General features: G+C 36.6%; 4 protein-coding genes across 19 annotated transcripts in view; all 4 read right to left on the bottom strand.

Moving 5' to 3' along the window:
• Positions 1-3,458: 3,458 nt before the first annotated feature.
• CrebB (Cyclic-AMP response element binding protein B) lies at positions 3,459-8,103 on the bottom strand. Of its 10 annotated transcripts, none has more exons than XM_065299246.1 (7): positions 7,944-8,103; positions 7,040-7,214; positions 6,819-6,965; positions 6,622-6,748; positions 5,994-6,125; positions 5,160-5,291; positions 3,459-5,099 (listed from the first exon to the last, which is right to left on the bottom strand). In XM_065299246.1, the coding sequence occupies exons 2-7, from the start codon at positions 7,205-7,207 to the stop codon at positions 4,870-4,872; spliced, it is 936 nt and encodes a 311-aa protein (XP_065155318.1). In that variant the 5' UTR covers positions 7,208-7,214; positions 7,944-8,103; the 3' UTR covers positions 3,459-4,869. The 10 variants fall into 10 exon arrangements, with proteins under 10 accessions (XP_065155318.1, XP_065155320.1, XP_065155321.1 ...); XM_065299248.1 differs by having other exon boundaries at positions 6,054-6,125; XM_065299249.1 differs by having other exon boundaries at positions 7,127-7,214.
• A 1,123-nt stretch (positions 8,104-9,226) lies between these two features.
• LOC135789422 (allantoinase) lies at positions 9,227-11,564 on the bottom strand. 2 transcript variants are annotated; one of them, XM_065299241.1, is made up of 10 exons: positions 11,423-11,564; positions 11,180-11,367; positions 10,972-11,120; positions 10,789-10,903; positions 10,585-10,731; positions 10,378-10,523; positions 10,140-10,326; positions 9,922-10,078; positions 9,660-9,865; positions 9,227-9,591 (listed from the first exon to the last, which is right to left on the bottom strand). In XM_065299241.1, exons 2-10 carry the CDS (start codon positions 11,306-11,308, stop codon positions 9,466-9,468), a joined length of 1,362 nt encoding a protein of 453 aa, XP_065155313.1. In that variant the 5' UTR covers positions 11,309-11,367; positions 11,423-11,564; the 3' UTR covers positions 9,227-9,465. The 2 variants fall into 2 exon arrangements, with proteins under 2 accessions (XP_065155313.1, XP_065155312.1); XM_065299240.1 differs by lacking the exon at positions 11,423-11,564 and having other exon boundaries at positions 11,180-11,411.
• Argl (Argininosuccinate lyase) lies at positions 11,448-13,944 on the bottom strand. The gene is made up of 8 exons (XM_065299239.1): positions 13,848-13,944; positions 13,530-13,793; positions 13,243-13,475; positions 12,992-13,185; positions 12,732-12,931; positions 12,530-12,673; positions 12,277-12,464; positions 11,448-11,660 (listed from the first exon to the last, which is right to left on the bottom strand). Exons 1-8 carry the CDS (start codon positions 13,848-13,850, stop codon positions 11,507-11,509), a joined length of 1,380 nt encoding a protein of 459 aa, XP_065155311.1. The 5' UTR covers positions 13,851-13,944; the 3' UTR covers positions 11,448-11,506.
• A 73-nt stretch (positions 13,945-14,017) lies between these two features.
• LOC135789418 (general transcriptional corepressor trfA) overlaps positions 14,018-19,697 on the bottom strand; it is a 28,410-nt gene continuing 22,730 nt past the window's right edge. For 2 of the 6 annotated variants that reach the window (XM_065299233.1, XM_065299232.1), the window contains exons 4-9: positions 17,334-19,665; positions 16,562-17,089; positions 15,311-16,451; positions 15,087-15,253; positions 14,841-15,009; positions 14,018-14,563 (exon numbers count right to left, since the gene is read on the bottom strand). In XM_065299233.1, the coding sequence (XP_065155305.1) occupies positions 14,873-15,009; positions 15,087-15,253; positions 15,311-16,451; positions 16,562-17,089; positions 17,334-19,665 (4,305 nt within the window). In that variant the 3' untranslated portion in view covers positions 14,018-14,563; positions 14,841-14,872. The remainder of the gene's footprint in view (positions 14,564-14,840; positions 15,010-15,086; positions 15,254-15,310; positions 16,452-16,561; positions 17,090-17,333; positions 19,666-19,697) is intronic. The other 4 variants (XM_065299234.1, XM_065299235.1, XM_065299236.1 and 1 more) reach the window with 4 other exon arrangements.

Below are 19,697 nucleotides of genomic sequence, written 5' to 3'. Positions count from 1 at the left end.
TCAATGCACAGGTAAATGGATAATTAAACATTTTCGCGGAAAGTTAAGGCGGTTTAACATAAATTGATTATTCAATTCGAGGGATATTAATTTTTTAGATTACAAACACGTGGTGGCATTTTTATCAGAATTTTTCTTAGTTTCTGAAAATAACATGCATGATTTAAATATTACAAGCACGGTTTTTAAAATTATCTGAGGATTATTAAAATGACAATATTCATGTGTTCGACCACGCTTACCTTGCCGAATCGAATTGCATCATCAAATTAATAATTTCTTGTTGAAATAAAATCTTGAACGGTAAATAGTTTTTCGTTTTCGCAGTCTCAGTATATCCGAATGTTTACAAAGAAATAGTTATTTTTATCGTCTCTTTTATCGTCACTGTGTTGCTACGCGCCATCGCTTACCGTCTGTTAATTTAGATGTTTTCCGCCGGATATTTTATCTATTTATGATGATGCTTCACCCGTCGGTTACCTTATACACTTGATGCTACCATCAATTAATAAATATATATTCACAATATATTAAAATGTGTTTTATTTTTGTAGCATCCTTTTGCTTAATTTTCCGGTAAAACCTCTGATATTGTAGTTAATTTGTAAAAAAATTCTTTTGCTAACACCCTGTATATTAGTTTTCCTGCATCACGTATAAAATCACCTTTAGTTGTGAGTTTTGAGTGTTCTCTGTTTGGAACATTGAATTTTCTTTCTGGAACACCCTGTGTATTAGTTTCCCTGACTGTCGAGTGAAAACGAGCGGCGTTTGTAGTGTTGAAAGTTTTTTCTTTGCACCTTTAAATTTTCCTTTTGCAACACCCTGTATATTCGTTTCCATTTTCAATTACCTAGAAAATTAGCTATTTACTAATTTCATTATTCCGGTAGAAATTTATGACGTAGTACTTGCTGGCATGTGCGCGGCTATGCAGGTGGTAAGTCCTGTTTCAATATGGCGACATGTATAATATTTGGTTGACTTTTAAAATCTAAACTTGTATTGTATCAAATTGTATTTGTTAATAAAGAAATGTTAAGAAAGATTTTGACTTATCGTTTGTATGTACCCCTATCTATCATTTCAGGTACAGGTCTCACAGAGAGTTCCCTCTCTCAGGGGATGATCCCCACTATAAAAACTGTTAAGGTATTCTGTATGATTTGTGTACTCCTTCTTTCATGTCAGGTACAGGTCAGAACTTGTAAGAATATTTTTAAGTGTCACCTCTCTTGAGACGACTTAAAACTTACAAATATTTTAACAAGACCTTATAAGGATTGTCCTTATAAGGAGTTCCCTCTCTCTGGGGGTGATCCCCCACCATAAAAATTGTTGATATGCCTGATAATTTCGGGGATGAAGCGCAGAGACATCGTAGCTGTAGGATGGGCCGGGAGCAATGGACGCATCCACCTTAGACTGTCTAACGACACGCGCCAAAAAATTAAAAATCTGATCCTCCCCTGTTCTCTTCTACTCTACTTCTCTTCCTTCTATCTTCTCCTATTCTCTATTCTCTACTTCTCGTTCTTCTATTTCTCTGTTCTCCTTTTACTTTCTTACTTCTCCTTATTGCCTTCACTTGTATTTCAATTTCTCTTATATTTCTTTGCAATTTATATATGCAACCCAAATTACACCTGATATTTTTATATTTGAGAAAAATGCCTCCTATATCCGAGATTCGATCCGGGTCTACTAGCATGCTAGCAGGGGCACGTACCCACTCGACCACCGAGTGTTTTTATGATTTATATTTGATTCTTCTATTTATGTTTTTTATTATTTAACTTTTTAAAAACAACAATACAACACAACTATGTTGCACTCGCTTCACGCGCATAAGGTTTATAAGCAATATGACTTAAAACGTCAATACAGAAAACGACAAAGAGGATACCACAAAGAAATATGCATAAGATTATAACTTTACATTGTGTTTTATTGACAACAATAATAATAGATACATTTTCTTAAATAAAAAAATATGTTGTAAATTCGGGAGTAGTAAAAACTTGCCTTAAACTTAAAATACACGCATCTCCAATACTTCAGCTATGAATATTGCAAACTCCATTCGTGCACTCACAAATTTTTTGTCTGTGCATTAAAGTTGTCCAATTGCAGGAATTAATTATAAATCCAAGTTATTCCTATGTGCGAAACGATAACTGATTGCTAATAGAAACGCGCGCACATGTGAACCAAAAATTAATCCACGATTGATAAACACAGCAGCGTGCATACTTATTCGACGGTCACCAAGCACGTCCTACAAACAACCACCACACTGGTCTGTTATTACTAAATGTCGTCCTATTCTAGTTCAATTACAGAATTAAAATCTTTAGTAACGCAAACAATTGTCACGAAGTTTGATTAATGAACAAAACACGTGCACACCACACCACGGCACACGAACGACTAAGTCGGACTAAACAAGAACGAGAATTGATAACCGACTCACAGTTGGAGGGACAACAATCTATGTTCGTAAGTTAAAAACAACAACGCGACTGCCAATATTTTGGTACCCAAATTATCTGCTGTAAATAACAGAAAGTATGTGATTTGAAGCAATTAAAGTACCGTACTTCTATTTTATTTTTGTAGGTTGCGTGCGCTAATCTCACACATTATATATGAAAGTGATAAAGAGTTTAAAAACTTGCAATCTGGTGAGAGAACGTTTGCTCTACGACATCGCGTTCGCCACCTAAAATCAGGTGAGCGCAAAACAAAAAAGGGCATTTTCGTAGGTTTCCCAAGGGATAAACCCAGAAGTTATATACAAAAACGATAGAGAATTTTAATACCTACAATTTAGTGTAAGAACGGTTGTCCTACGACATCGTGTTCATCCGTTAGACACCTAAAACCACAAAAAATAGAGGCTCGAAAAACACAAAAAGGGCATTTTTGTAGGGTTCTCAAGGAATAAACCCACAAATTATATACAAAAGCGATAGAGAATTTTAATACCTACAATTTAGTGTAAGAACGGTTGTCCTACGACATCGCGTTCGCCCGCTAGACACCTAAAACCACAAAAATTGGAGGATGACAAATAATTAGTGGATTGTAAAATAAATACGACTCACTTTATTAATCTTGCTATAACTAAATTATTTATACACGAGGAACATATTTCTATGAATTCATAATTTAATACCTTAAATATAAATCCATTACGGCGACACACATATACTAAACACTCATTTCTCGGTTCCGCGCACGGTAAATCAATGGTTTGGCCCTACGATCGATTTTCTACTAAAATTAAATAACGATTATTTAAAATCTAAAAACACGCAAAATGTAGCTACAAAAATCCATCGACGAGAAAGACGTCTTCACCGGATTACTGCGCGTGTACGACTAAACACGTTGTACGTTGACCTGTTGTACTGCGCTCGTTGAAAAAACTTAGAAAAATAATTCCAATAAAATATTAATATAACATCTATTATATTTGAATCTTATTTACAAATTTCATCTACATTTTATAAAGACTACTGAGATAGCAAACAACAATATAAACCCTGAAACATGTACAACAACAAATAAATCTTGACAACTAATTCGAATTATTGTATGTTTCTATATACAGAAAAAGTAATGAAAATATAATCAATACATAATAATTAAGTATTTTTCATGTGTATGTTTCGAGATTTATATCCCTACAAACAACAAGGCATCAGTTGCTCCAATTTTAAAATAATATCATCTTATTAGATGAACATATATTGTGAAATTATTCGAAACTGTATGTAATGTTCTGATAAAATTCAAATGCTTCAAATATGTAAATTACTGTTTTTGTGATTGCATGCTCAACATGAATCCGAAATTATTTCTGTTTGATATGCTTGTCGTGTAAAAATACAATTACTGAATTTTAGTAATATGATCTGTATACATTAAATATTTACATTTGTTGACTTAGATCGATTACTTTTAACACATAATATGTGTTTTAACTTACATGCTCGTTGCGAATTATCAAAATATATCTTGTAGAAAATTCGAGGATTTTTTGTTTCTCTCCACTTACAATATAACGTTTGATTTTCAAATACGTTATTTACATATACATATGGCCGGTAACGCTCTAAGATATTTTCCACAGTTCGTAAATTGTAACAGAATTATTATGGCACCGACCAGATAATATTACACTTTAATTATCGTAATTGAATGTTTCGTTAAGACTTTAAAATTCATACTCGGCAATGAAGCTTTCTGCTAATTCAGGGTCAAGAATATCAAGGCACTCGCTATCAGGTCCGGACATCATCACGTCACAAATTGTCTTACAACTGCATCGCACTAGTCAAACTATATAACAAAACCAAATTACACTCTACACCGCGCTAATTATATGTACATTTTAAACTTGGCTTATATATTTTAATTTTCTCTCACAAGCCTTTTCTTTATACGCTTTACAATAAAAATAATTTATAGTACATAATTTACAATACATACCCCGATTGTGACGGGATTAGTAATCGTTGATTTGCCCAATGATAAACACTTCAATTAGTTTCAAAGCAGAAAAATACTTTCAGTGCTCCTTTGAGCAGACATATTCATTAAAGGCGAGAGAAATCAGTTTGAGAGGATCAAAAACAGAATACCCTGGGGACTAACAAATAACCTTCGGTTGAACCAATTACTTATATACCAGGCGTATATAAAATTAAGTTAAAACCAACTAAAATAGCAACTGCGTTCACATCGAAACGCTGCGTTGCATCATCACTTTTTAAATCTACATGAGATTATTCGGAGGTTACTTAAACCCATCAGTATATCCAAAACCCGCGACCAAAAATCACGCGCATAGCGCGCTTTTCAATCTTGTTTTTGTTGACAATAGAGTTCTTTCAATGTCTTTAATTCATCTATCAATGCTTTGTTTTGGTTTTCAAGCACCGCGACACGATTCTCCAAACATTTGATATATTCCTTCTTTTTCCGTCGACACTCGCGTGCAGCCTCCCTGTTTTTTAATAGTCGCATTTCGCGCTTTCGTGTTTGGTCCTCGCCACCGCCTCCAGTAATTGTAACGCTTTGTGTGCCCACTGGACAAAGGTGTAAACATGTTAACAACTAATCAAACGCCACATCTGCAACGTACTTACCAGGCACAAAGAACTCCTGTCCTTGTGCGTATTGAACAATTGCACCTCCTGCCCCGGGATTCGTCATTGTCAGTGTATGAATACTTTGGCCGCCCTCCCCACTTGAAATTTGTATCGTACCTGCCGGTATTACTGTAACAATATGTCTTTATTAATATTTTAAAATTATAGATCAAATCCTGTTTGCAAATTTATTCGTGACACACTGATAATGTTAATAATTAATAAAAAAACTGACATTATTACATTTAATCTAAATTGCAAAGGTTTAAAATATAGGTATAAGTTATTATTATAGTTATTAAGAGAATAAGAAGAATTTAGTTGTAATAGAGATAATCTGACTCTTAATATTGAAAACTATATTATTTTAGTTATTTAAGTATCATTGATCTAATATTATCAGGCAAATATATAGTAATGAGATCAAATACTGCAGAATACATTAATGTGCACTACTAAGTATAGCTGATTCTAATTCTAGCATTCACTTCAACAAATATATTAGAAACTTCAAGAAAAGACTACGGCTATGAAGAAAGTGCATCTAACAAAAAAAAAACAGAAGAATTAACTACAGCATTGCCAAATACAAACCAACATTATATATAAAATATCTGCATTACAAGCAATTATTTAATAAAAGCTTGTTAACGCCTATATAATATACCAGTTTTTATATATTATACCAAGTTTTTATATATTACCACACATTACATTATGTTGCCCCAATCACCGCGAATTTGTTAGTTGTATCCATCAATTCAAATATTTTTACACACTAATCTGTGAAGTATTAACGGTGATACAAATATTTAACTCTAATTTGTTTACTTTGTTCCATGGAAGAGATTTGTTGATACATTGATAACATATTGGTACTGGCAAACTGACCTGTGTGGTATGGGATAGAGTGAGATGATAACTCACTGTCGCCCTCAGAGGAAGTCTGCTCGACTTTAGGTTCTGTGAACACCAAATTCATTAACATCTTAATTTATTGTCTTCGCCCGTCATTTGAATACTGTTCTATCTTTTGCTTATCACCTGCTAAATAAAAGCACCATAGTTTGTACAATCACAGAAACGCAACGCTTTAAAACTTTACAAGTTTTCCGCTGCAGCAGTTTTATGTTTATAATCCCATACCACAAATACGCAAATTGCGACTGACATCTACTATTTTTGCTCAACTAATATATAAGAGTATCAAATAAAAACCATGCAACTTTTATACAAGATGTTTCATCAAGTCTAGAGTTTCATGTTAAAATTCCATGTATATAAATAAATTGCTAATATATGTTTGATCTAACATCTTGTTTTGTTATTTTGCATGCAGACGTGATTATTAAATAGGAAATAAGTGATGAAAACTCTAACTGACAGTAAGACTGAATTAAGAGAATTTAAGAATTAATTGAGTCAAGCCACCGAAAGAGGCATGCAATAAAAAACATACCAGCTATCTCACCCCCGCCAAGATCGTTGAGTATTTTCCGGTAGGAGGGTCGCCGCGTCAGCAGGTCACGTCGTTTTTTCGGGGACTCATCATCTGAATAGCTATCATCACTATTGGGATCCACCACCTAAAAAATATTCCAATTAGAAAAGCCAAATTATAAAAAAAGTAAACCTTAAGAGCTGTATAAAACTTACTTGTAATGCATGTATACTGCCCTGTGCTGTTTGTATCACTGAATTCGGTTTGCTAACCAAAATTACATTTCCTTTTCCAACAAGTGGCTGGATGTTAGCTGCAGTTTGTATAACAGACTGTTGATTGGGCTGTATAACACTCTGTACCTGCAGACAAGCAACAATCAATAAATAAGAAGAAAATATTTAATAGCCCACACAGGCAGGTGTTGTTAAGCTACCTGTGCTTGGGCATGATCATTAGTTGGCAACGTTAGATGTACAATATTTGTTGCTGCCACCAGTTGTGACTGCGTTGTAATTCCTACCGATGATATCACTGGAGGCTCCGGCGATGGAGCTAAGGGATCAACAGATCCATTTTCGTCCACCATGCCTTCCATCTCCATAGATGACCTGTAACAAAACCAAATAAAATAACTAACTAGTTGATCATGATTAAAACGTTTACATGATTCAAATTGCGTTTTCGTGTATTTTGTTATTGCTAAATATAAATAAACCGCGATGACGTCAGTAGTGACGTCATTGCTACTAATGAACAAGTTTGTGTATACCATTTCAAAAACGTTCAACATTTTCGTTTATCACTTGCACCCGGTGCTCCGTCGATTTATTTAAATCGTTTATAATCCTTGTATTTTGCAGAAATGGGCTTTGTTCTAGGAGCTATGAAGAACGTCTTGGCTATCACAATTCGTCGGCACACATTTAATTAAATTAAGAATGTCGCGTGTTAAAACAGAGATTAAAAGTGAGTTGAATGCGTACGCGAATTAGTTTGGTCACAGCGAAGGAACGTAATTAATCCGTTATGAAGTGCGCGGATCCAACTATGCAACTCATTCGACGCTGTCGTCGATCCGTGCGAACGTCGATCTAAATTTAAAATGCGCCGCACACACGGGACGCGCGCGGACACTGCTTTTCGGTGCGGCACGATAATCATATGACGCCATATTCCAGCGATACCCTGCCGAAAGCGTTTGTTCCTAGCGCGGGCAACATCATTAATCCGCCGTGCCCGCGTCGCACACCGCCGTCGCACGGACAGCGATCAACCCTACGCGGGCACCGTCTCCGGTCCATGACAGATTTGTTATTATTCTTCAGCTGGGTACTTACCAGTTACGTATTCCTCGTCACCAGCTTGCTGTAACCGGACTGGGTAACGAAGGGGATACGTAGTAGCCACGTCAAAATTTCTGGGCGGTCGTCACTGGCCGAACGAACACTAACAAAGTGCGCGTCACAGATATGGCGACCGATCGTACTGGCGCTCATCGGGCACGTTCGCAGCGACGCCGAATTGCACAGCAGAGCGCGGCAAATTCAAATTCGTTAGCGAATCAACGTCAATACATGCGTTTATTTCTACATATTAAAACTCGTATTGTTACTCAAGACTCATGCCACCATAACTTTGTACAGCGCTAATTAATTTGAGCGATTGTGCAAAATCAGAAAATCAATGTATATTGCTAGCAATGCTATAGCGTTAAATAATTTCAACAAAACCATAAAAGCGATAAAAAACGAAACACAAAAACCACGCGTTAATTTCAGTACCCGCTGTGTATAATCAAGCGTGATTTGTTACATGCGTAATCAACGACCTTGAATTAATTTATAAATACATATTAAACGCAACTCAAATAAAGTTGCTATATATGACTACACAGGCGTATATATTCAGTGAAAACTTTAAACACTCTCTTACTAAGCAAACAAAGCTTTACGCAGACACAAAAATAATTTACTAACGATATTCGTATTTCATTAGAAATAGATAATGTATTATTGAGAATGCAAAAAACCGGTTATTGTTTTTTATTTAAATGAATATGATTGTGCGTCACTATCGAATCAACACAGGCAAACAGTAGTTAAGTATCAAACAAAACCATATTATATTTATTTGTCGAATGTGAGGGTTTAAAAATAAAAAGTATGAATGTATACAAGTAGAAAACATGACTTGTTATTGCTTTAATCACGTTCGGATCAAGTCGAGCGAGTTTGAAGCGCTGTTTCGCGCCGCGAACGCGATTGTATCGTGGAGTGTGACGCACCAGCTTGAACCACATGTAGACGTGCTGACGTAATGCGGCACGAATTACGTCATCGTGAGTCACGGTTTTGTCATCCGCGCCGCGTGGAAGAAGCGAAGAGCAAACGTGTGGCGCGAGTCGCGACCCAGCCGAAGCGCAACAGCCGCGCTCCACCGGTGGAGCAAGGCGAGCGCGCGAAAAGGGGAAAGAGGAAAAACGACGTCTTCGTCATGAAATGAACCGTCATGAGCGCGAAGTGCGCACGAGCGAACGACCTCAATCGCTTTTCAAGTGTACATGTTCACACAATCATCATGATGAAACAGTAGGCGAGCAGGTGGAGCAGTTAAAATTACGTTAGATAAAAAAGTTATCTTTTTTGTATCAGATCAAATTGTTGTTTGTTTTTTACAAAATAGAATACAAAATCACGAAAATGATCTGTGATTAACTTGGGAGCGACAAATAATTAATTAAATTTTATATTGATATAGTTATATGCTCTAATCAATAAAATATTCTGTTTGTTACCTCTTCCAACACCATCATTTTTTTCTTAAATGTAACTGCACTTTCCATCTGCTAGAAATAAATATCTACAGCGTTACGAGTAATTTTCCGCACGGTGGAGCTAACCCAGTTTCCTGCGAGTAGATTATTTCCCCGCCGACAATGGTCGCAATTACTTTTCCATGTAAAGTTTTCCCCAGATACGGCGTCACCTGAAAAAGCGCACAGGTGAATATATAACGAAACACAATTCAAAAATGAACTACTATTATTGTTATACTTTGTTTTTATGTTGGATTATATTGGTTTCCACTTGAATTGTGTCATTCGGATTCCACACCACCAAATCAGCATCATAATTCTCGGCAATAAAACCTTTTGTTTTCTGGAGACCAACAAGTTTTGCGGTGTGTTGGGTCACGAATCTATTCATCGCGTGAATGGAAATTCCACGTTGTTTACATTGTGACCACATCAAAGATAAACCTGTCAGAATATAAACAATAACAATTTTGCTTATAGGTTTTTATTAATTTACGTACCAAATTGTAGTGACGCAATTCCACCCCAAGCTTTCATAAAGTTTCCGTAGTCTGAATCATTCGGAGACGTTAGTAATTTTAAATCAGGCGTTGATGGAGAATGATCCGAAACGACCATATCGATAATACCAGATGTCAAACCATTCCATAATAATTTCTTTTTAAATACAAAGTAATTAAATTGAAAAAAAACAGTTATGTGGTCAAATAATTAGTACCTGATTGGCTAAGCTTCTGATTGGAGGTGCACATTTGAATTCGGTGCGTCTATCTTCAATTTCTTCCGAATGTAAATTGAGATAATGGTGACATGTTTCAACTGTTAGTGGCAGACCAGCATCTTTTGCTTTTTTGATAATATCCAAACCTTTTGCAGTTGCCAAGTGAACAATATGAGATTTAACTCTAAAATATTACCATTTCAGTAAATATCAACACTCAAAATATAATAGTTACTTGTATTTCTTCAAGCACTCAATAATCATAGTAATAGCATTCATTTCCAATGCATCCGGTCTTGATTTTAGATAAGTTGAGTATTTAAATGGTGATTCTGTTACTTCTTCACTACTGTTATTACAACAACCTTCTTCAGCATGAAACTATAAAAATAAATAATTTTCTATACAATTTATATAAGAGAGATAAAATAAACTATTTTACTAATAATGTGGCATTGGTAGTCTGAAGTTTTTCATAAGCTTTCTCCATATCTTTCCTATTAATATTAGGAAACTCATCTACACCAGAAGGACATAAGAATCCTTTGAATCCAACAACCCCCGCATCAACCATTGCACGCAATTCATCCTATGAGCATATTTCATTAATATTTCTATTGCTAATATACGTAATTTATTTTATTACTTGATTTCCAGGAACTAATCCTCCCCAAAACCCAACGTTTACGTAAGTTTTACCTTTAGCAGCATTCACTTTAGTCCGTAAATTATCTAACGTTGTTGTGGGAGGTATAGAATTTCTATATACAATAGCAATACAAGAAAGAGAATTAGATTGCACGTGTTGATATAAATGAAGAAGACTTACAATGGCATATCATAAATTGTTGTAATGCCACCTACGGCTGCTGCTTTAGTACCGGTTTCAAATCCTTCCCAATCGGTGCGTCCCGGTTCATTCAAATGCACGTGACTATCGATTAAACCTGGCATTAGGTAAGAATCCTTAAAGTCTACCTGGAAATTTACCAATGTTATTACAAACAAACATATGAAACATCTTTGAATATACAGACCGTATTTTCCATCTTCTCCAGTATATTTCGTGGTAAAAGTTTCGTAATTTTTCCATTTTTAATCAATATCCCACCGTCAAGAATAGAATCCTTTAAAACGATGTTTTCTGAGATGAATAACTTCGACATTTTGCCAATTTTTTAAAATAAATCTTGGCAATTTTTCAAAATGTCTCTTCAAGTATTCCCTGAAATGTTTTATTCACAACTGACACGCACCCGATTGTAATCGAAATAATATACTTATATCCACCTCTATACTCGTATGGATTATTCAACTATAATTGTATTTATTGTTTTGTATGTATGTACATGTACACATTTGAGTTATTGAGGAATTTCGTTGGATGTAGCCAACCAGGCGTCCAACAAATGGATTTGTCCAAGGACGCTGTTTTTGGCTGTCCCGCCGAATGATTGATATTGCTCCACGCTGTTTTCGTAGTTCCACACTCTGGCTACGTCCGAATCGAAATGTATGCTGTAATCAGCAAACTCTTATATATCAATCATTCACAATTTGATTCAATATTTTAATAAAATGTCGTTTTAAGAGATTGTTGAGTACAGAGATTTATTTTATTATTGTTACACTGTTGCATAAGTGGAACTGATGCAATCTTTATGTATCACGGAGGTGATAAGTTTCTTAATCTTTTAATTAGCCTAGCAGCGACAAAATTTAAAGCGTGTAACATAATTTTATTTAAGTTTATGTAAAATTTTCCGTGTTTTATTAATTTTAGCGATGACTAAACTCTAATATTTACATATTTTTGAAAGAAACCGATAAAACCAAGGCTCCATACTTTAATAATTCATGTTTTTATGGCGTGATATTGTCACGTAATTTTCATTCATTAAAAACGTATCAGAGTGGAGCTGAAATTATTGATTTGATAACACGTGCGCGCGCGGTTTCTTAATCATTTTTTAATAACACTTGATCTCAATTTATATTTTTCAAACCATTATTCAAGTAATCATAATTATAATAATACTTTGCGCAAGGTTAAACGTAGTATATTCGTCAAAACAATATATTATTTGTTTTGAATCGCAATCCCAATACACAAATAAAGAACTAAACAACTTACCTTATCGCTTTCAATTCCTCCAAAGTTAAATCGCACATTTCAACAGATCGATTTTCAGCCGCTGCAACTACTTGTCCAGCAATATGATGCGCCTCTCTGAATGGAACCGATTTGCGTACCAGATAATATGCAAGATCTGTTGCTAACATATCGAATGTTAATGCTTCCACACATCGCGACTCGTTTATCTACCAAAAATGCGTTATTCTATAACTGAATGCACTATAGTATGTGTTGTGACCGATGTGACTACCTGCACACTCTCGACTGTTCCAATGACAACTTCCAATATACCCATCAGTTTATCATACGCCCCGAACATCAGTTCTTTATCACTTTGTAAGTCCTTGTTATAAGTTGAAGGTAAACTGGATAGAGTCATCATAAAACTGCAGCACTGGAATTTATCAATTTTTCAGACGTTTGAGGCATCTTTTGTTAAAAAGAAACACTACCTGACCAAATATTCCACTCCCCAACCCTCTCGCAAGTTCCAAACTATCAGGATTTCGTTTCTGCGGCATTAAACTACTTCCGGTTGAAAATGAATCATGAATTTTAACAAAACCAAACTCTTTAGAACTATAAATAATCAGATCTTCAGCAAGACGAGTTAGGTGTACCCCCACTAAAGACGCCCAGAATAGAAATTCAACTGTAAAAATTATAATAAATTAATGTGTATTAAATTATAACAAAATGTTTAAAAGGTTACCGATATAATCACGATCACCCACTGCTTGCATACTATTAGGAGTCATAGAATCAAAGCCAAGATTTTTAGCTAATGTAAATCGGTCTATTTCGAAAGGATTTCCTGCTAGAGCACCACTGCCCAAAGGCATAACGTTAGTAGATTTTAATACCTGTTGCAATTTATCCGTATCGGACTTAAAGTTCCAAGCGTGACTGTAAAGCAATAAACATTAAATTATATTCTGCATTTTCTTTTCATATAAAACTTACCTTAAGAGCCAATGACTCCACCTAACAGGTTGTGCTCTCTGTAGATGAGTGTAACCCGGAAATAAAACATCAATATCTAATCTCGCACGATTGACCATAACATTGATGAAGGTTTTTAGTTTGTTTTCTATCTCAGCAATTGCTTTTTTCAACCATAGTTTCATATCGGTCGTTACTTGATCGTTGCGACTTCTACCAACATGCAATTTATGAGCGGCATTACCAATAATTTCCTGTAATTAGTTTCTTTAAGACACTTTTGTAATAATTAAGTTATATTAGTTTACTTTCAATCGTCTTTCATTGGCACTATGTATATCTTCATCATCTTTTATTACAAACTTTCCATTATCCCACTCTAGTTTTACTTGTTCTAATCCTTTACATATCTCAGCACACTCCACTTTTGTTAACAAATGAATTTGTTCTAATGACTTAGCGTACGCTTGGCTTCCGACTATATCTTCTTTATACATTCTTTTATCGATGTGAATTGAAGCGTTCAATTCTTTCAGTTCCGGGCTTGTAGCACTCTTAAACCGTCCGCCCCACTAAATAAAACGATATAATTAGAAATTTAATATAAACTATCTTCAAAAATTTACCATTTTATTGAAATTTAAGAAAACCGCTTTGTAGGTTTATGACTTTCTGATGAGTTTAGTTGTAGAACGGTGCACTAACTAATCGTAATCGTAGTTTGGAGTAACTTCACATTAGGAAAGCATAAAATATGCTTATCAGAAGGTCAACTTTCGAGTCACATGCACACACAGCAATTAATAAACAGTTTTATTATTCAAAATAATTATGTAAAAAGAATCACATTACCAAAAAGCATACAACTTTATAGATCACAATATTAATGGATAAAATGTTTTCGTCTTGTTAAATCTATATTACATATTGATTTATAAAAGTGTCAATAAATATTAATGGCGGTGTTTCGTTCAGAGGAGAAGAAATCCAATTAAAGCAATTAGTCAAGTACGTGGCGAATATAAAATTATAAATATTCGAAGTGTTGCTTTACAATTTATAATATTATATAGATTATAGGCCATTTATAATCTGGGGTTTAGGAACTTATAAACTAAGGCAGGAAAGTCGCAGATTAATTAATAAATCTATACATCCACCGTGGGAATAATCGTCCCATGCTTCTAATCTTCTTGCTACTTAACAAATTACGTTTGAATCAGTACTCTTTCCATCATAAAAGTGCAGTTAGATGTTTCCAGTCCTTCTGGTCGATTGCTGTTAATGTTTCGAAGTTAAGATGTCGTTTCGTGTCGATAATTTCTTCGCATTCTGGTTAGATCTAAAAAATAGAATAAAAATGTACAACTTACATGAATTTCAAAAAAGTAATATTAGTCTTATGTCAATCTGGATTATTTCTTTTTCTACTTCAAATCTACAGAGTTAGAGACAACATTTTCATGTTAAGTAATGGATAATTTACGTTTACAATTGATAAAATGTAGAAATTAGGTCCAATGTGAATACGAATAATCTACGAATGGATATTCAAGATTTAGTAAATGCTTTTTGTTGAGGGACACTACTGCGATACACCGACAGCTTTCGTTTCTTACGATTGAATTGCAATTAATGTAACCGATCACGGTTACGAACATAAGCATGGACACTGACTGACATGTAAAACGGGGCTTCTATGTCTATAAACTGGTACATACATTGCAGTATGTCGGCTGCTCTCTTTGCTTCGTTTGGTCCTATCTACAGATTTACTATTCTGAGTTACTAGAAATAAACAAACAAAATAAAACACGATTTTCGAATAAGTTTACTATTACTTAAGTAGCTAAAATCTAGTTTACCTTTGCTAGTCTCGCGTTTAGTCACACTTGAAGCAGCTTGTCTCTTCTTCGTTTCTTCACTTCGCAATTTTGCGCGTTCTCGGCTTGCGGCTTGCTTTTCAGCTGTGCTGCGAATCGTTGTCACGGCCGTTTTGTGTAGAATTTCAGGCAAACTGTTTTCCATAGTTCTGTAACCGTTCCAAATCGCAATATTCATTATTTTACGGAAACAAGAAAAAACTTACCGTTCCCCGTGTTTGCTCTTATGTACAACGGACGTATCCAACGATTTCCGGTTGGGTTTCTTCATTTCGAGACCGGTAGCGGTGACACTCAACTGAGCAGTCTTCGTACGTTTAACAGTACGCGGTTTCCTGATTACTTCGACGTGATTCGGTAAATCTTCCGATGAACTGCCATGTGAGTGTAATAGTGCTTCACGGCTATTGGCACGCTGCAAGCGTCTTGCTTTCGTTGTTGTTTTGCTAGCCAATTCGGTTGTAGTCTTTTTACGTGTCTTCTGATCTGACTTCTCAGCAGGTCTGCTTGCTGTCTTCCGATCAAGTTGTTCAAAACTTCTGTGGACATCACGCGTGATACTATCAATCGAAGAATTTGATGACTTTTGTTTGTCGTTTCGTAGACGAGATATATGATTACTTGATGTAACCCTTGCTGACTGTTTCCACGATTTATTTTCGGTAATAGTGTCCAACTTTTCATTTCTCCGCCGCGACTTCAATTCGTCATCAGTGCTCATACGACTGCGTTCTTCATCTGTATAACCGTTGACTGCTAGGAGAATTTCATCAGCAGCTTTGGTCAATTCTTCCAAAATACTGCTATCAAAGGTTGATTTAATTTGATTACTCTTAACATTTGTGTTTTCATATATTGGTGCTGAAGTAGGAGCGGAACTAATATATGATGATTTATTTCTTAAGATGTCGTTGTTAAATTGCAAAAGATCCGGTTTGTCCGACAATTTTGATGTTTTAGTTAGAACTGAAGTCTTTTTCTGACTATTTGCGGAAGTATTTACACCGAAATAAGCCATTTCTGATTTTTTTGGCTGCCTCAAAACAGAAGGTCCAAAACGATTAGGAGATGGATCTCTTCTTGAAAATTTCGGAGACTCAATTTTTTTATCGTATCGAGTGGATTCCGGATCGGAGCTCAATGAATTTGTTCTGGAACGACTTTGTCCAACTAGGAAAGGACTAGATAGCTTTTCATGATGGTTATTTAACGGACTTTTACTTATAGATGACTTGTTTAGATTTAAATTTATCACTTCTTGATTCAAGTATTTCAAATCTTGTTCGATTTGGTCGTTGATCAATTTATATTTATACGATTTATCACTCATCGTACTTTTGTTCGATTCTGGAAAATAAGAATTGCTTTAATATTAAGTGTTTATTGATAAATTATAATTAAATTGAGTTAAATTTAATTGTGGAATGCAAGCAAGGACTTGTAGAGTACAAAAATACCTTTCTCTATAAGTGAATGATTATGAGATCCATTAACACGGTTCGTTTGGGTCTTTTGGTAATTGTGGACCTGTTTGAACGCGCGCATCTTGCTCCAGCTGCCTGACGCCACACTAGATTGATGCTCTTCCGCTGAATTCATCAAAATGCGATGTACCTCCTTGTCAGCTTCGACATCACTATGTGCATCCTCGTACATCTGCTTGAGATCCTCCAGGCCTGTCAACTTTGGTTTCATATGTATGCTGCTGCCGCCCTTGATGCAATCATTACGAACGAATGTATTCATTATCAACGACGGCGATTTGAACGTTTGAATAGCAGCACGCGGGAATTTGAAATCATTCGCATCGTCTGCCGTCGTCGGCGACGGCGACAAATCGATGGTAATCTTCGTGGTTGTAGTCAAGCCGTTCGCGTTGTTCGGCATCGTTTTCGAGCATATTTTATGCTTCGAATTTGAGTTATCATCGTGCTGGCCAATGCGAACAATTAAGCTTTTATTGAGCTCGTTGCGTTTTTTCACCTCTGCAAACGTGTATTGTTTAAAATTTTGACGTCGGTTAAATGTTCCAAGTCTACTGCGAGCCATGAAGATGAAATGGTACGTGCACTAATAGGAAATGGTATTTTTGTACAATAAAAGATATAAGTTCTAAGCAAGAATGCAAGAATGGGGAAATTGCCAGAAAATGCATGTAGTAAGAAGCGTCAAGCAGCCATTTTGATACCAAACTACAGCCATACCACAAGAAAAAAATCACAAACCTACCTTTAAATTCATCTTTACGCGGCCAAGTAGTGTGCTTATTCTCAACGACTGTTGCCTCGCCGTCACCAAAGTTCACCTTTGTTGAATAACCCTTATTTTCAGTCCATTTCAACTCTTCTACTTGTTTAATTCGATCGGCAACTGACCACGAAGAACATTCATCTTCTGGTGGTGTTACTCGTAAATCTTTAAACGCAGAACAATAAGATTTATCATCAGTTTGCGTTGAGTTATCTTCGCTGGAATAATCCAATCTTCGATTAGTAGGACGCAACTGTTGACGCAATTTCTGAAATTCCTGTTCTTCTTTCTGATCCTTCTGCGCATTCTTCAAAGTAATGGTCGACTTCCATATTGGTTGATCTTCGTGAATAATTTTCGACTTTGCAGTCCATGAATCTTCCAAGTTGTCAGCGCCTAACAGAAACGGTCTAGGTTTAATTGGCTTATTCTTTAAAATGCCCCTTGGTGCTTCGTTTTCGTTATCCTTTTGTGGCTCCTCATCGAATTCAAAATAATTGCCATTCACTGCGTTTACCGTTACGTTTGCACTCATTTTCGTATTAGATTGAATAGAATTAGGCTGTGCCATAACACCATTTTGTAAATTTTCATATATTCCGTTACTAGATTCGTCAGCTGCGTCCCCAAATAAGAATTTTTCATAAGTACTGTCACCAAAATGTTGAACAGGAAGACCATTTCTAGTGTAATCTTCAGGTGGGCCTGAGTTGCGTCTTCTGCGTCGGAATCGTTGAGTGGGGGGCGGTTTTTCATCAGTTTCCACAATATTCACGCGTCCAGAATCAGCAGCAAAGTGGACTTCGGTCTTACAAAATTCTACCTTCTTGTTGATCTTTTTATTGTCGTCATCTTTGTTATTAATATTATTAGTATTATTGTCATTAATCACCAAGCTAGTTCTTTTGAACTGGTTCTCTTCTCTATTGCTGTTCATATATTTCGACTCGTCCACCGCAATCGAATGTCTTTTTCCTTCGCTGCCGCGCGGCGCATTCTTAATGGCGTTTTTGCTATCGTTCTTATTTTCAAAGATCATCGCGTATTTCTTCACGTTGGTCACGTTATCGTCCTTAATAACATCATTAAAGTCAAACTCACGCCGCTTGACGTTGACTTTCGACGGCGGTGATACGACGACAATTTCGGTCGACCGACAGATTCCGCTGTCCGTAGACGATTCGTTACGGTTTTTATTATTTTTCAGCGAATCGCTGCCGCCGGCGTGCGGTTGTTGCATCTGTTCGAAACCATACGACTTACGACGGGCGAACCAATCGTCTTGTTTGCTGTAATTATTGAATTTGTTGCGCGATTCGAGGCTCCCCGTACCCGAAATTTGTTTTTTGCTCGCATCCATCTCGTTTCGCACATATCGCGATTTGTGTGCGCTCATGTTAACAGTGTCACTGCTGCTGCTAGTGTCTAATTGTCGTAGATTCACCGGTCTGTCCGTTACGATTCCATCGTCGTCTTCATCGCGGCTTGTTTTTTCCTCTTCCTGTTCGTAGATGCTGATGGTCGGCGAGCTGGTACGTCTCAATTTATCGCGTACGGCTTGTATCGATTCGACCGTAACGAACGAATGGCGTTTTTGTTGCTTCTTCGCCGTAATGATCGTACCGTCCGGTTCGTTATCGTTTGACTTTGCGTCAGATTGGGCGCTGCTGATGCTCGAATTCGAAATCGACTTCAATATCTGATCGAGCGCATCCAAATCGACGTTGTTACCGCGTAGAGCTGTATTCAAACGTCTTCCGGTTTCCAAATCTTCGCGGATTTTCCTTACACTTCCGCTTGGAAGAGGCAAGTCAGGCGGTTTACTGGGTTGGGTTTCCTTCTGTTTAGGATACTGTAAGGAGCGACGTAGTTTAGAGGTGCGACGCCAGGTCTGCAACTGTTCTAAGTCTTCTAAGTCTTCAAGACTTTTTCGCTTCTCGAAGAAGTCCTCGGAGCTGGTGCTCTTCGTACGTGAGAGATTCGTGTGCTGCCTGACGGGTTCGTGCTCGTCGGTGATGTCTATGATTTCGACGCCGTCACCGCTCTCGCGCTCGTCGATTGGGAGCGCCGCTTCGATCGTGTCTGCACACGTCGTATGCTTGCCAAACGTCTGCTTTACAGCGCTATTGTGTATCTGATGGCAGAGCCGCGACACGCGATGAAGGTTTGTCGTCGCAGTCGAATGAAGATTACTGTTGCGGGCGAGAATGTCGTCTCGTATGCGCGATCTCGAAGGTGGCCGTCGTCCAACACCGCGGCCTACGCTAGCCTTCGCTTTTTCCGACGTCAAGTCCAGTGGGTTTAAGGACAACTGCAAAGCAGATACGACCGCATAATACGACC

This window comes from Atheta coriaria, unplaced genomic scaffold (genome assembly GCF_025399875.1).
Source record: "Atheta coriaria isolate IRGN ID8LTWV9N9 unplaced genomic scaffold, Caltech_Dcor_3.1 hic_scaffold_3_pilon, whole genome shotgun sequence".
In the NCBI taxonomy this organism is placed as follows: Eukaryota; Metazoa; Arthropoda; class Insecta; order Coleoptera; family Staphylinidae; genus Dalotia; species Dalotia coriaria.
This window is presented reverse-complemented; position numbering and strand designations above follow the sequence as displayed.

What these genes read in the sequence shown, in the direction of transcription:
- CrebB (XM_065299246.1), bottom strand. Translation starts at nt 7,207, where the DNA reads ATGGAGATGGAAGGCATGGTGGACGAAAATGGATCTGTTGATCCCTTA. An exon ending in ATGATCATGCCCAAGCACAG is followed by an intron (nt 6,966 to 7,039) that starts GTAGCTTAACAA and finishes GCTTGTCTGCAG; the next exon opens with GTACAGAGTGTTATACAGCC. An exon ending in GCAGTATACATGCATTACAA is followed by an intron (nt 6,749 to 6,818) that starts GTAAGTTTTATA and finishes AATATTTTTTAG; the next exon opens with GTGGTGGATCCCAATAGTGA.
- LOC135789422 (XM_065299241.1), bottom strand. Translation starts at nt 11,308, where the DNA reads ATGTCGAAGTTATTCATCTCAGAAAACATCGTTTTAAAGGATTCTATT. An exon ending in TCAGAAGCTTAGCCAATCAG is followed by an intron (nt 10,079 to 10,139) that starts GTACTAATTATT and finishes GTATTTAAAAAG; the next exon opens with AAATTATTATGGAATGGTTT. An exon ending in AATTGCGTCACTACAATTTG is followed by an intron (nt 9,866 to 9,921) that starts GTACGTAAATTA and finishes ATATTCTGACAG; the next exon opens with GTTTATCTTTGATGTGGTCA.
- Argl (XM_065299239.1), bottom strand. An exon ending in CCAATGAAAGACGATTGAAA is followed by an intron (nt 13,476 to 13,529) that starts GTAAACTAATAT and finishes AACTAATTACAG; the next exon opens with GAAATTATTGGTAATGCCGC. An exon ending in GAACAGTCGAGAGTGTGCAG is followed by an intron (nt 12,465 to 12,529) that starts GTAGTCACATCG and finishes CATTTTTGGTAG; the next exon opens with ATAAACGAGTCGCGATGTGT.